General features: G+C 38.3%; 1 protein-coding gene across 13 annotated transcripts in view; it reads right to left on the bottom strand.

Moving 5' to 3' along the window:
- The window catches only part of PTPRM (protein tyrosine phosphatase receptor type M), a 777,671-nt gene that overhangs the window by 243,826 nt on the left and 517,412 nt on the right, over positions 1-16,433 (bottom strand). For 9 of the 13 annotated variants that reach the window (XM_059409214.1, XM_059409213.1, XM_059409212.1 and 6 more), the window contains exons 12-14: positions 11,676-11,949; positions 10,662-10,698; positions 3,973-4,047 (exon numbers count right to left, since the gene is read on the bottom strand). In XM_059409214.1, coding sequence (XP_059265197.1) covers positions 3,973-4,047; positions 10,662-10,698; positions 11,676-11,949 — 386 coding nt within the window. The remainder of the gene's footprint in view (positions 1-3,972; positions 4,048-10,661; positions 10,699-11,675; positions 11,950-16,433) is intronic. The other 4 variants (XM_059409216.1, XM_059409222.1, XM_059409225.1 and 1 more) reach the window with 1 other exon arrangement.

Here is a 16,433-nt window from a genome sequence, read left to right on the forward strand (position 1 = left end):
CAAGAAACCCTTCCTGATGGCTGTAATTTTTCACTGCCCTGACTCCACTGAGCCCTTGTTTGCATCCTGCCTACCCCCTCGTTCTCCTTTTAAAACACCGGTCCCATCTGCACACCTCTATCCCCTACAGTCGCTAGTTACTGAATAAAATGGAGCCCACCTCTATCCCCTACAGTCGCTAGTTGCTGAATAAAATCTGTTTTTACAGCTTTAATGTCCAGCTGTGTTTACCTTTGACAATACCGACATATGCTACATGTATATTTTTCAAAACTTAAAACGGTGTGGGAATAATTGTTGGCCAGTTCTCGCTCTCTCTTTTTTTCCTCCAGTACTAATTATATCTAGCGAGTAATTCTACATGCTCTGCTATATCTGATCTGTACTTGAGTCCCAGAAGCCACTTTGTTTATAAATATTCTAAGATACCGATTTTATCATATTAGATGTATGGGTGAACCAAAACGGATGATAAAAAATTTGTTTAAGGAAAACATTCTCTACAGCATTTCAGAGTTGGCTGGGTTATTAAATCATAAACAGAAATATCTTCATATAAAATAAACAGCCTACAGATATTTGTAAAATTAACTAAAAGATCTTGAAGAGAAATTTCTAGTGTATACAGCTTTTAATTTTCTTCCTAAAGCAGTACTATATTGCAGACAATTAATCACATAATAAAGGAAACAAAGTGGAAACCAGAAGTATTTCCAGTTTCTAGAACTTTCTCTGTGTGCACTCTTTAGAGTGGTTTTGAGGTAGATAGTACCTTTATTCCAGTTACATATTCTGTTTCCTTTTATAATCTCCTAAATCCAGTGGTTGAGTAAAGCATTTTTAAAGCTGTGGGTTACAACCCAAGAGTGGGAAATGAAATCAGTAGGTAGTGACTAGAATTTTTTAAGAAACAGAATAAGATGGAACAGAATAGAACACATCAGAGTGCATCTTACTCAGTGAGTAGCCTTAGCAGTATGGTTTCTAAGGTCTTTGCTTCAGTTAAACTAATGTGTCAGTATATTTGTGTATGTTGCATAATGATGTATTCTCACTGTTGATTGAGTACGACAAATTTAAAGACACTCCTCAGCGCAGTGACAGGCCTGCTCATCCAATGTACTAGTGGTCTGCGGACTGATCTGCCTTTGCTCAATGAATCAGATCAGTTAAATCTAGGAGAATTCTGCTGTGTCTGGCACAGTCCTGGTGCCGACATCAGGTCACCAGGGCGCTTGTGTTCTTTGTTAGGCAAGTGAGTGAGGGCCCACCCATGCCAGGGAAAACTCAAGCTTCACGTGTCATGTTCTGGGACGAAGGAACTATGTTGCAGAGAACTATCTCCCTAAAGCTTCCTAGTATAAGTACAGCCTTGAGCAGCCCTTGTAGAAGTATGATGTCAGCACAGATACAACAGAATGAACAAAAATACCGCAGAGGGCACTTCAGAACATATCTATCCCTTATGTGTCTCCTGTTGGCTTCTGGAAGGGACGATATTGATTGAATAAACAAAATCACAACTGTTAAATGGGTCACAGATGTGCAGTGTTCACAATTGTCCCAGAGACCATTTCCTAAGCTGCTCCGCATGATGAGAAAGGCTTGGAAATCCATGTCCTTTTCGCCCATTAGTTACAAAACTGTTGTCTTTTATTAACTGCTAAATGACGAGCATGACGGTAAGTTTTCACTCCGAAGAGCATGTGTGTACATGGGTTTTGATGTGACTAATGCAAAATGCCTGATGCCAGAGCCTGCATAACCATCCAGAGTAAAGCTCTTTATAAAAGTCAGTAGATCTATACCTGGCACACAGAAGGTGCTCAATAAATGTCAGATCAGTGATTGAACACATTAAGCCTCAAGCTTGCAGTATGACTCATGAATAAATCTATTAAAAAAGACAGTGTTACCGCTATCAAAGTTGATGGCTGATGCAAATGGAAAAGGCAAAAGAAATATTACTTGATTTTGATTTTATCTGGGTTAGATTAACCATCATTAAAACCAGCGGTAAATACTAAAAAAAAGAAAAAGATCAGAAGTAGGTTTTTTTTTTTTTTACTGGTTTTTGAGGCTTATTCTAACACTCCATCATTTTAATATCTAATAAACCAAAATAAATGATGGAGATCTCCTGCAGCCTTTAAATGAATGGCAGCCATACAGTACAGCAATATATGTGTCCTTCACAGACTAGTTCCCAAGTAACAAGATACGCTGGATTGGAAAGCTTTGGGAAGGAGGCTGATTTATGAGGTATCTTCTTAATTATGCAAGTTTTAGAGAGAAATCTATGTTTCAGAAGTCTCACTTACTTTATGTCTAGTAAACAGCATGCTTAATATGGAAGTAGTAGATTCAGGCAAAGCTTGAGAACAGCACAGCATTTATTAAAGGATAGTGGGGCCAACCCATTTTTAATGGTTAGCTGACAACATTGGTGCCAGCTGGGGGTCAGACTTGCTCAAGGATCTCAGGTTACTTCCACGATGGACACCTAACCTGACCACGGGCCATGTGCAGTCCTTACGTAGGAAGGTTTTAGAGTGGAAAGCTTATGTTAAGAGAGACACTACCCCTTAAGCACTTCTATTGTTTGGGAAGAGCACTTCAGAAATTCAGGGTAAGAAAGAGTCTGTAACAAGTAGGACTTGAATCAGTAAAAGAAATGTGCTTGAAAAGAAACTTGGAAGCAACAGAAGCAGAACAGTTAATAATAATTTTATAGCTTTCAGGCCCTAAAACAGAGGACTGGAAATGTGTAGAGAATTCCAGGGGAGGAAGAAGTAGAATTAGCCTACATTTCTTCGCCTTACGAAACTCAATCTGTACATTTCCAGAGTCTCAGTAGCTTTTATTTTCCAAAATAATAAGCTCGCAGAACAACTTAAACATTTATGAATTCTTACCATGAGTTAAGCTATGCTTTCCCCCCGTCTTTAAACGTTAGAGAATATTCCCTTGTTGCATACACTTAAAACAATTGCTGGAGTGGAATTCTATGGAAAGTGGCAGAATGTTCTACAACCTGCCACAAACTACAACATCGATGATGTCCCTGGGACCAGAATTTGAACCCTGCCCATGTAATTCTATCAGACATCTTGACCATGGCTTGCTTTTACTGCTGGACAAAAATTTGTCTTCTGGGGTTCTCTGGCCACTCACCTTCGATCTGGAGTAATTGACTGGGCTCTTTCCTTAGGTGTTTCTGCAGATGTCCATACACCTTTAGAGATAGTATGGATGGAGAAGCTAATTTCTCTTAGCTAAGTTCTCTTTCTGTGTGCTTTTCCTTTTACAGAGAAGCACGCAGTTCAACTCCATGACTCAAAGCCATTCAATTTTTTAAAAACTTCCCTAAATTATTCAATGCATTTGACTTGCAGATGTGTCACTGCTTTATATAAACACTTTGGTTCTAGAAGGAATACAGTCAGCTCTGCTGCAGTTGTAAGTACATGAAAAGCTGTTTGAACGGTGTCACCCCAAACAGCTTTGGGTGGCTCCAATTCAAGACTGTGTGTTGCTAAATGTGCGTGCAAACTAGACCCTACAAGGTGGAAAATAAACCTCGCTCACCCTCATCCTGCAAAGGCTTTTTAGGTTAATTTGCATAACGGGGCATCCGTCTCTCTATATTTTGACTGAAACCCTGTTGGATGGCATTGCTACCGCAAGTCCAGCAAATTTCATTCTGTTTAACATTAGGCTCAAAAGGAACAAACCAACAGACAAACACACAATGGAAACATGCAGTGGCGTTGTGCTTAATGCGTGGGTATAAATGCGCACACAGAAGAGGCCAAGCACATCACTTAATTTAATGCGGGCACAGGTCTGTACCAAGAGTCTGAAACATTGTAAACAAGCCTTAAGCAAAGGAGGAAATGTAGAGGGGAAACAAAGCTGAGAAAAATGAGCAGGAAATGGGCAAGATGACTCATCTATACTTGAACGTCTGACCTGTCAGTTGGTCGTCGCCTGCGGCAGGGGCGATGCGAATGTAAGGTGTTGTAAGCTGAGTCACGATTATCGCAGCTATGGCAAAGGAAGATTCCCAGGTCAGCATGCATGAGGGAAGAAAAAGCCAGACTGAAGCTAGGCTAGCAAGGAGAATCTCGATCAGTATATCACATCGTCTCAACTTTGTTCCAACAACAACAAAAAGAGAAGAAAAGAAAAAAGAAAAAAAAAAGAACATAGCAAAGTGTTGAATTTTTGGAATTCTTTTCCCTTAAACAGGCTTTCGTCAGGCAGTTTGAGTTCTAACTATGACCCAATTGCAAGCTTTGGCTGAGATTTGGGGTAGATTAACCGAAGGGGGAAAAAATAAAAAAATAAAAACAAAACACAAGTCCTAAATAAGGCTCTAGACTGAAGAGTGTTTCCGACTGCTATTGAGCATAGTGTCTGAATGATTCGTTGCTAATTCTGACGATCCCGACTTTAGGCTTTTAAAATTTATCAGGTTGCTTAAAATTCTGCTGCTGAAGTCACAATATTTTCTCTTCTTGCTAAAATCACCTTTGTGGAGCACATTATCTTCTTTTCCTAAAAATATTTTTTAGGTAGAAAAATTTCTCTGATAACTAAATTTCACGGAGAACATTTCCATTTAGGAAACTGATTTTGTCACATGAAAGGACTGAATAAAAAAATGCATCTCAAAGCATCGGTTCAAGAAAGGAAAATGAGTAATCGCCTTGCTGTCGTTGTCAGGGACCACATGTGACCCAAGACATGATTAAGAGTCTTGAAGCAGACCAGTCGGGGTTCTTGGGTTTGCCTGCACAGCTCAGCAGTTGTGTTTAAATGGTTAACATTTATGACACACAGATATTGGGGGAAAAAATAGAAAATTAAAACGTCAGTTCTAACATGATACAGCTGGAAAACGATGCAAAGAAAAAATATTGGAAAATTAAGGACAGGCTTACATGAAAGATTACTAATTTACATGGAACAGCCTGGGTGCTATTAGAAATGTGGCAGCGAGTAAGGAAAATAGATCATCTACCATCTGCACACAATTAAACCCAAAACTGCTGCTGCATAATATTTTGAAACATCCCTCTGCACCATTCAGACGGTGCTGCTCCTTATAACTAACAACTGTAGCGACTGGGTTCAAAAGTGGGATAATTGTCTTTCACACATTGTTAATGAAAACTTTCTCGTCTTGCTAAGTGAGATGAATAAACTTCTGGCTGGGTCAGGAGATGGGAGGACTCCTGAGGTACTACAGAGATAATTTTCTTGATAGGGCATAGTATGCAATTTTGCATACTGATACAATCAATTGCAAACAGTAAAATGGGATCCCTAATACCGGTTACACAAAGTTGTACCAAGTTTATACATGTAACATTTGCTTGGTCATTGACTGTTGTTGTTCAACCAACATTCCTGTGAGGTTTTCTATTACATTCAGGAAAATGTGACCTACTCTGCTTTCAAGAACAATTATAGTGTCTTATCAAAAACAGAGCATCTACCCAATACTGGAAAAGGTGAACAATATGAATAAAAAGTTACTTGAAAATGGCTACGTGGGGCAGCCATGTATGTATTCACTACTAAAGGAAGGGCAAATTGCAACTGGAGGCTCAAAACCCCCATAGAAAAGGTATCATTATAGGTGTCAAGAAGGATTTCTATATGATCTCCATGTTCTGCCTTCTAAAGTATTTGGGACTATTATTTTTAGTTACCAGAAAGAAAAAAAAAAACTAGATTCTGTTACAAATTACCTTAAAAGAGGAGTCAGCTGGCCCATGGCCTCCTTTTGCAAATAAAGTCTTATTGGAACATAGTCAGCCTTAATTGCTTACATATCACCCTCTGCTATGTTAGCTGCTCTAACATAGCAACGGGAGAGCTGAGTAGTTGTGACAGAGACCATATGGCTCACGAGGTTAACATATTTAACCATCTGCCCTTTGCCTAAAAATTTGCTGCCCCCTGTCTTAAAATATCAATAAAAATGTATGATAAAACAGAATGCTGCTAAATTTGATAAGGTAAAGTCAGAAATCCCAACCCTCTGCTTTGAAGATAGTCTCTAATAGTTGCTGATAAATTTAGGATCTCCTTTAGGTCCAAAGGTATGAATGGAAGCGCAAAAGTGGACCAGACATCCAAAGTATAATTTCAGTCCTGTGTGGTGGAATCTTCTGGAATGTGAGGAACCAATATTTACCAGACTCTTTGGCATGACTTTCATGCTTCTTGAAAAATGAGTTTGGATCAAATAATTTGGGAAACATAAGGTTGGACAAATTTTAAAAGGTTTTCTTTTCCTTAGTAACTTCTCAGGGGGCCTGGATGTACTCATGACATACATTGGGAAGACGACTTCAGATCAATCAAAGAAAATATTTTCTCTACAAAATGCTGAAAGACAAATGTAGATCATATCTATATTTCTATTTCTAAATCCATAACTAAATGATAGCAGATTAGCACAGATGAGTGGTCTTACTACATAATTTGTTTTCTTCTGTATTGAATATGAATAGATAAAAGGATTCTTAATTAGCTTTGCATGTCAACAGACATTCTTTTCAGCTCTTTTATCGGTGTGTTTTCATTCTGTAGCAGTGTGGCCTAGAAACGATGGTATTTCATTGAACAAAACAGTGAACAGGAAAACAGTCTAGAGAAACTTCTTCTCAAAGGGCCTAGTGATTAAAAAAAGAAATATTCAAATTTCTGAATCTATGTAGAAATTGTATCAGGACAATGGAAATCCTTCAAAGTTTTCTGAAGGTCTTCCAGTAAAGCATGTGCACATTGCAGTACAAACATAAGTTAAATAAAATACTGAGTTTAAATACAATAAAGCATTTTTTGCACAAAAAATTCACCTTGAAATATGACACTAGAGTAATGGTTTGTTTTCTTTTTCTTTTAGACTTATAGTCTGACTCCTATAATGCTTTTGGAAGGAATTTAGCATGTGTTCTCATGAGTTTTTTGGGTTTTTTTTTCAAGTCCTAGTTATACTGTTGTTAGCCAAGTAATAGCAAAGAAAGGAAAAGAAGTACACACATATGATTCTAGTCCCCATACACTAAAAACAAAGAGACAAACAAAAAACCCCAAAACTTTTATGAACCCCAAATCCTTAAAAACCTAAAAGTGGCACATTTACATATTAGGAACTCTCACAGATTATACTACGCCTAACATTTAGTAGGTGCCCACATACATTTTAAAATAAACATATACCAAGAAAGCCCCAAATGGCTATACTGTCACAGAGAAAGACAGCTGGTATCATGTTAGGGAAAATATTATTTTATGGAAGATTGATGCAAAGTATACAGTTTAAATTGATTATTTTATCAATTAGAATGGATATACCTCATTTAATATGAGAAGTCCAATTTACCTACAAGACAGATTTTTATTTTTAAGTGTATCCTGTCGGTTTAGAATCGATAATCAACAAAATCTTCCAGAACTAGCATAAAGAATTTTAACCCTACCACAAGGTAGTCATAAGGTATGCAAAAGTCAAAGAAAATACATACACTAACTGCTAAGGTACAGTTGGACCAAAGCGGTCTTGAAAAGAATCCCACTATAAAAATGTGAATGTGATTAAAAATCAAAATAAAACTAAGAGAATCGAAGTCTAGCTAAAAGCTCGTCTACTAACTTCACCATACAGATTGAGGGTAACATCCAAACATCAGGTATATTCTATTATTGTATGGTGTCTTTATCTTTTAACTTGAGACAGAATGTTCTATGATGAGTTTGCCTATAGCCAACAAAAAAAAAAAAATAGAGTCACATACACCTATGAGGAATCTGGATGTTAAATCAAAGGGTACAGGAAAATATCGCAATCCCCCACATATATGGATATAGGTAAGAACACACCTTAGGGTTTTTCCTATGTCTAATTTTTATGAGGCTTTATATTTGAGATGATTAGTGTCAAAATATGCCTGTGGAATGTGATTAAAATAATCACAACATTAAATGTATAAATAGTATGAAATATATCTTCAAGAGACATACCCATACTTGAAATTACAAACTAGCTTCCTGTGAAAACAAATCCACCTCCATACTTTCTCTATAAAGATACTTGTCAACAGTTCTCTCATGAGAACATCGACATCTTTGTAAATTCAAAATGCTGCTTAGGAAAGTGGTTTAGTGCCTGGAAATTCAATTAATCCACCACACTGTTGGCCATATGTGGCAAAACACAGAAATTTTCAACTTTTTAAAATTTCCAGCATCTTTACTGCAAGGGACAAGTAGAGTTATTAGAACTATTTCTCTATTTTGACTAAGTAGTCAAGATGGAAGGTTTCCTGCACTGCTGAAGGAATCTTTAACATGAATAAAGAAAAATGATCTGACTGTGGTGGGGGAGGGGATGGGGGTGGAGGGTAGACATTAGACTGTGCTGTAAAGAGAGTTCACTGAATCTGTGCTGTAGATTATAATAAAATAAAATAGTATGGGATAGTGCAGTTTCCTAACAAGGAGATATTCTCCCGAGGTGTCCTCCTGCCTTACACTTTCGTGAATAGACATGACATTGTTACATAATGACTATTAACATCTGTTCCCCTCTTTCCCCAAAAGAGTTGATGTGGAGAGAGTTTGTTGCTAGATCAATGTTTGCAATGACTCAGAAAATATGAGTGGGGAATATTTAGTCAATCAGGTCAACTGATTGTCTAATCATCCTTGGGTGAATTGAAAAACAAAAGAGAATATTGATTAAATCTAGCCAATGGAAGAAAATGATCCAATTCACCATCAAAGTCAATCTATTGTGAAAATGGCCAACGTCAGATTTCCGTATCTACAGGGGTGTTACTTATATAATTGTTTAGCTTTGTAGCTGAACACGATGGTAGATACTTCACTGTTTTCAAAGGAAACTGGTCAGGGTCTTGATTTTAATAAAGGGGAGAGCAGACACTTCTACAATGTAGTACTATAATCAGATTTATTAGAGGTTCTGCTGGATGAAGAGCCATGAAACATAGTGAAACACTGCGAGTCGGAGTCCAAAAGTTTGGAATTAAGCCTTGACCCACAGATCAGCTGAGTGACCTTGGTCAGGCAAGTCGTCTCTAAAAATATGCATTTTCTTCATTTAAAATATAAAAATAGCAATGCCTGCTTCTTTTCTCACAGTAATGTTGAAGAAATAGATAACACATGTATGACCGTGCTTTCAAATCTTTCAGCTATTATGTTAAATGTAAGGCATTATAAATTAGGCACTGGAACTGGATTTACTCTTTCAGACCCCAAGGGGAAGAATTCAATCCAGCAATTAGAGCATGGGCAGTGGTCTGGAGGTCTCAGGACATCGATACCTCATTTGAGGGCTTCATAAAACTGTAATAACTAATAGCTAAGCACATATTACAGTTTATAAAACACAACTGATATCTGTAATTTCATTCATTATTAATTTATTCCTAAAAATAAAGGCACTTAGCCAGGTACAATATGATATAAAAAACTGAGGGTTTCAAAATCAATATGCATAGATTGTTGGAAACAGAACTATGAGCCCATGAGGACCAATAAAATACAAGTAATGTGAGTACCTGACACAGTGTTTAGCCCATTATAATGAAACTAAGAAATATTTGTTGAGCTAACTGATTAAAAGGTCATATATCTTTAAGAAATAAGAATTCAATGAGAAATTTGAAAATGCAGATGGATGTTATGACATAGGAAACTACACTCCCTGAGAGGGAAACAACAAAAAACAAGATAGTTTCATCCAACAGAAGTCAAGTGACTTGCCTACAGCCCAATAACTTCTAATACTACAGACCCAACAATGCCTTTAAGCAGTCATTTCTGAATTTCTAAATCACACAGAATTCATTGTGTTCAGGGTCATTGGGATGGTCTGAAAGGGTGTTTTCAACCACAAGTGTTAATTTATAATGCCTCATTTTAATGCAGGACTTTATATTTTTCAAAGCATTTTCTGAAGTGCTTCCTAAATGCTGGCTAAAACCACACTGCAAGGCTGAGAACATGACATCACAGCTCGTGCCCACACACAACTCTACTCTTTTTTTCAGGAGGCTGTCTGTAGTAAGCCCATGGTGGTTCACCCCAGCCACTTCTACATTTGGTCCTTGATCACATTTTCTCAGAATTTTAACTGGGCCTGGGAAACAGAAGTTCCATTAACACCACCTAGTTCCTGGGTTCAAGAGACCTGTTGTCAGTGAAAATCCTTCAGTGAAAAAAGCCCATGCCCTCCACTTGGGAGAGCTGTTATCACTAGGTCTTTGCTTAAAAATAGCAGACAATATTCTACTACTTTGCAAGTGAAGATTCATCAGCCACAGTACTCCTCTGGTTTAAAAAACCTGTACTTAGATCACATAAACATTACTTTTATTTTAAAAGAATTCTGAGAAAGCTAACCACTGAAAACTGCTTGGAACACAATCATATGATTCCTTAATTTAGAAAGAATCTACATGAAATAGTGAGTCCCTGTTAACTGCTTAGACTCTAATACCCCTACCCACACATACATACACTTCTTTAAGTGGAGTTAACATTCTAAGAAGTTTTGAAATACCATCTAAATTTTTAAAGGACATAAACTGGGAGAGCATCCCACAGTTTCAACCTACCTTTTGTGGCCACTCGGACACAGTCTATTTTGGTTTCCTGTGTCAAATAAAGAGGGAGGAAAAAAAAATCACTATTCATGTTTTATTTAAAACAAATAGGACTATCTGTCATTCTATTCAAATGCCGATAAAGAAGATCTCATTTTCCCCAAGTGTGGTGTTAATCACAGAATGATTACTTCTGGAACCCCACTCAGATTCATTTTGCAGTTCCATAGCTGAAGACTGTGGGCATTTCTGGGGCGGGTGTTGAATGAGGAGCTACCCCCAAGATGTCCTGCCTAGCGGTCCCAGCTTCTCCAGATCCTTGCTTGCTCTCTGGGCAGATGCTACTGGCAGAGAACTCAGGGTCCTAGATTTCTCCCCTTTGCACTGGCAAAAGTCAAGTCTATGCTGATACTTAGACCCATGCTGGAAAACTCACACTTCTTTCTAAGGAGACTTTAGTATCTTACCATAGTTCTGGTTGGCCTGAACAGGAAAGGGAAAAAATTCAGAAATGACTCCAGAGTTTTTATTTTGTTTTCATCTTATCTTTCTAAAGCTGTTTTCTCTTAGCAAGAAAAAAGGATACCTAATTTAGTCACAGCTACAGGAAGCATAAACTCTTGTGAAACTAAAGAAATGGGACAGAATATGCTGAAAAGACAGATGTTGTATATCTCACAAAATTTTAAATGAGCTGAATGTATGTGTTGCAACTATACTATTTTCCTGTAAAATAGTAAGCTAAGCAGAATTGTTAGCCAACTTTTGGTAACAAGTAAAAACTGAAAATAAAAACCATCATGTTGACAACATAGTCTTCCTACCAAAAACAAATACAAATATATTCATTTCTTTCCATAAATTTCTCTAGGTGAAAATAAGTTTAGAAAGAGAAAGAAAACCCACATTTGCCCTAAGTAAAAACACACAAAAGCATGCCTTTATTTCTGACTACTCTCTTCTTTAATCCATGTTCACATTAATAACTCTAAATAGCCTAAGGAAATAGCCATCTATAAAACTTACCCCGTTGGCTCTACTAGCAGCTTGGAAATAAATTCTGTAGCTTTTATGGGGGAGAAGGGGAGTGTTCCAGTAGCCGTTGTATGTCTTATTATCACCAATAGTAAAAGGCTGAGCAGCTTGGATACTGTTCGCTGGGAATTCTGCAGCAAAGTAGTACTGGGAGTTCAGTATGGACGCATTCTGGAAGTGAATTGGCACGGGGTAGCACTTCAAGATTTCTGTTGTCTTTTTAGTTCTTCGAGGACGTTCTTCCTCAACAACCACTTGATAGACACTAGGGGGAAAAAAGTATTATCAGTGATATTTTATGATAATCAAGCTGATGTCCTTTGCCTTTAATTGTGTGGGGCCCACAGGATATCCAAAATAAAGAATACACTGGATATAGTCAATGATAAGTGCTTAGTACATAATGAATACTCACTTAACACTTGCTCAATGCAAGAGAGGGAAGGGGCTTAATAGTCTCCCATAGAACGCTCTCACTCTCACCCAGTAATGTAATGTATTGATAGAAACAAAGCTCACAAAAATTAAAAAAAAAAAAAAAATCACGTAACAATCTCTGCTATTTAAGTGAGCAGGGCACTAAAATAATGCTTTTCTCACATGTAACTGAAGATGAATTTATAGAAAATGAACTCAACTTACCTAATAAGTGAAGTTATATTAACTATATTTTCAGTTTTTTAAAAAGGCAATGTATTATTTTCTTCAATGATGTCTATATGAGTGCATGTGAAGTTTTAACAAGTCAAAAACACAATATGTAAAGATTCATGTTTGAGTAAGGTTTAACTTCCCATATTTTCTTACATTTTGTCCCTCACCATATCAGATCAATGGAGAGAGATGACATAAGGAGAACAGAGAAGAGACTAGCCTTGGAGTTACAAGCAGTTTCTAAGAGCAGATCATGAACTGGGCTACTTGAACTATATATAAAGATAAGATGGGGGTAAGCATGTTCCAAAGAGGCCTGCAAGGACAGGTGTCCCAGCACCTACCCCTCCTTCCTCCCTGCCCCCTTTCAATGTCTGAATTTCAAAGGAGCCATAGGAGAATGGGATAAGCCTTGAAGGATGGATGTGTCTATTAAGATATGTATTTTTCTTAAAAGATTTTATTTATTTATTTGACAGGGAGATAACAAGCAGGCAGAGAGGTAGGTGGAGGGGGAGGGGGAAGAAGGCTTCCAGCTGAGCAGAGAGCCCCATGCGGGGCTTGATCCCAGGACCCTGAGATCATGACCTGAGGCCGAAGGCAGAGGCTTAACCCACTGAGCCACCCAGGTGTCCCTAAGATTTGTATTTTATCAGAATGATGAACATTTGTGCAGTTTTGGTAGGGGAAAAACAAAACAAAACAACTTTCTGATATTAAGCAAAGCTAACATTTGACAGCAGCTTTCAAGAACTCAATCAAAATAGACTGATTCTGGCCAGGAAATGCAGCTTGTTCTCACTGTATCAGAAAAGCACTGGGACTCCCTGGAACAAGGCTGCAATCCTAGAGTTGCTCATACGGGTCCTCAATAAGGCCCAGGAAGAGGAGAAGAGAGGTGCCTAACACCCCCACCTGCCTGGGGAGGACCTGGAGAGGTTCCTTTTTGGGTCTTGCCCTTGGGGACTCCAAAAGTGCCCTCAGGGAAATCACCTATTTCCGGGAGTACAAGCTACTTAACGCATTCCATTACAGGAATGCAATGCAGCAGCTGAGGCTCAGTTTGTAATTCTGTTCAAATAAACATCAACTGTTGTAGAACATCAGAATGATAGATCAGGAGACAGGTAGCACAGTAGGATTACAGTACAATGATAAAGCAAATTCTGAGTGTGATATAAACTTTTAAACAAAACCCAGAAATTGTTCCTAACCTTCTAACATCAGAGACTTTCTATTGGTTATGTAAGATACTCTACTGAATCTGGTAGAATTCTCACTGCATGATGAATCTAACATGACTAGATAGGTTTAGGAAGAATCACCCTCTACAGAAGACAAGTAAAGTGGACTTTAATTTCTACCTCCCTTTTCCTTGACTTCCTACATATATGGTTAGATGTGTTGATTTTAAAATATGGCTGCAAAATCTGACACTTATCCCATCAAGAATAGGGTTGGTCAACCTTAATGACCATGTACAACCAACAGAATGTAACAGTGGGACAATGGGTAGCTCTCAAGGCTTTTGTCAGAGAAGGCTATACATCTTCAACCTGGTTTCCCAGGGAAGCCAGCTTTCTGGAAGAAAAACCCAGCCACCACGTATACGGTCCAATCACCCTGAACCTGCCACACTGGAGAGATCATATGCAGGCATTCTGCTCTGTAGTCCCAAAGAACTTCCAGCCAACAACTGGCATCACTGATAGCCATGTGTGGACCATCATGGAAGGCCACGTGGCTGAGTGTCAGATGATGGCAGCGCCAACATCCCAAGCGGGAACTGTGCAGACAAGTCTTTGCTGGCCCACAAAATTGTGGCAAAATGGAAATGTTATTTTCAACTGCTGAGTTTTGGAATAGTTGGATATGTAGCAAATATTAAATAGAATGTCAGGTCATAGAATAACAAGAGTGAGGGGTCAAAGTCAAAGTAAAAAATAACACAACGTGGGGCATCTGGATGGCTCAATCGGTTAAGTGGCCACTACCTTCAGCATAGGTAATGATCAAATCCTGCAGTGGGTTCCTTGCTCCGCTGGGAGCCTGCTTCTCCCTCTGCCCCTCCCATTGCTCATACTCTCTTTCTCTGTCTCAATTTCTCCCAAATAAATAAAAATCCTTAAAAAAAAAAAAAAAGACGGCATAACACAGACAACAGCTGATTCATGAAGAAGTTTAAGCTAGTATACCACTAAATAAAAACAGCACTGAGAGAAAGTGACTGTTCTCTTGAAATGCTTTTTGTGGGGTTGGGAGCTGAGTGGCATATGCATTGATCTACGCTCCAATCCTAATTCTGCTAATAACTGGTGTTTTAGATTTTATTTATTTATTTATTTATTTGAAAGAGAGAGTGATAGAGAGAGAGAGAATCTCAAGCAGACTTCCCGCAGAGCAGAGAGCCCAACGCAGGGCTCAGTACCTGACCACAAGATCATGACCTGAGCCAAAACTAAGATTTAGATGCTTAATTGACTGAGTCATGCAGCTGTCCCACAACTGGGGTTTTAAATTAATTCCTTTGGGTTTTATTATTTTTTTTCCAATGAAATATGAGAATTAGATGGATCTCTAAGGTGCATTTTGTGTTTTTATTCAGAATTTTGTCCAGCATACAAAAACTATTTTTAAAAAATAGGATAAATCAAAGCAATAATTAATTGCTTTGCAAAGGGATTCTCCATTAAGATAATGTTTAATACTGGCTTCCTTCTTAACAGTCAGTTTTTCTAAGTTATTTGCTATATGACATGATTTTCAAAATTTCACTTTTTCTAAATATTTATTTATTGGAGAGAGAGAGTAAGCATGAGTGGGGGAAGGGGGAGAGGAACAGAATCTTCTAACAGACTCCTATGTGAACATACAGCTGGACATAAGGCTTTATCTCACGACCCTGAGATCATGACTTGAGCTAAAACTAAGAATCAGATGCTTAGCTGAGCTACCCAGGGCCCCTCAAAATCTCACTTTAAAAACAACTCTGGAAAACTCATTTACTACACAAAGTGGAAATGTGAAGATACATGTGCAGAAAAAAATTTGCAGAAATTATTTCATACAGGAAGTGCTAGGCTGGGTACTTGAACAGGTCATCCTATTTTCCTATTTTATTGGTGTGAATACTGGGATTCAGAGGTGAAATGCCCATTCCATCTGGGGCTCACAGGTGATGAAGTAGTAGATATGGTCTCATGACCATCAAAGAAAGCACCGCTTAGTGTCACCAGTAAAAGCCCTGGTTAAGGGGCTGGTGTGAACCATCTGACTCATGTGCATCTTCTCCTGCTTACGGAGACACAACCAACACACAAACTGGTCCCCACCTACTTCCCAGAATCAACTGATTTTGAGTATTGTATAAATATTCTCATTTTATCACATCAACAGAGCTATAGATGGTAATGTCACCTTTGATCTCAATTCATTCTCCCTTTTCCCTCTGAGTCATTAATAATTTCCAGGGAGGACACTCCTGGATCTGCAGTGAGGCCGGCACCCGGCTGGTGTCCTCTCCAGCTCTTGATTCCAACCAGCAACTCTGTGACCAATGACACCGAGGACAGTAATCACTCACTTTTCACTTTCAACTCCTCTACATGAAAGACTAGCGCAACCTCTTCCAGACTGTCCAAGTGCCACCATCTTGAATTCCCCTACACAAACACTTTGTTCTCTATTCCTTCACCCTGGCCTGGTCCCAAGTTTCTTATTGAAATGCTGTTCTCCCCAACACAAAGAAATCCTTTGCCACTCTCAGCAGATGACTCTATGTCACAAAAAGATTGAGACCCTCTCATGAACCTTCTCTCAGGGGCTTATGACCTGTTCCCCCGTGTTGATGTACTCTTGCTTTGCTCCATATTCACAAAAATATATTTCTTGTAGAGACTACTAATCATTTCTGTCTACTTACCAATATTTTAAAAAACCTCACAAGTTTCTGGAGGAAGAGGTCTATTTAGTCATCTCTATCCCAGCACACTTAGAATGAAGTGGGCCACGAGGCACATTTTTTAAAAGCATAATATAATCCACAAGTAATTTCTATTCTATATACATTCTATGTAGTGGTAAGGCAGAAATATA

The sequence above is a fragment of the Mustela nigripes genome, chromosome 8 (assembly GCF_022355385.1).
Source record: "Mustela nigripes isolate SB6536 chromosome 8, MUSNIG.SB6536, whole genome shotgun sequence".
Lineage (NCBI taxonomy): Eukaryota > Metazoa > Chordata > Mammalia > Carnivora > Mustelidae > Mustela > Mustela nigripes.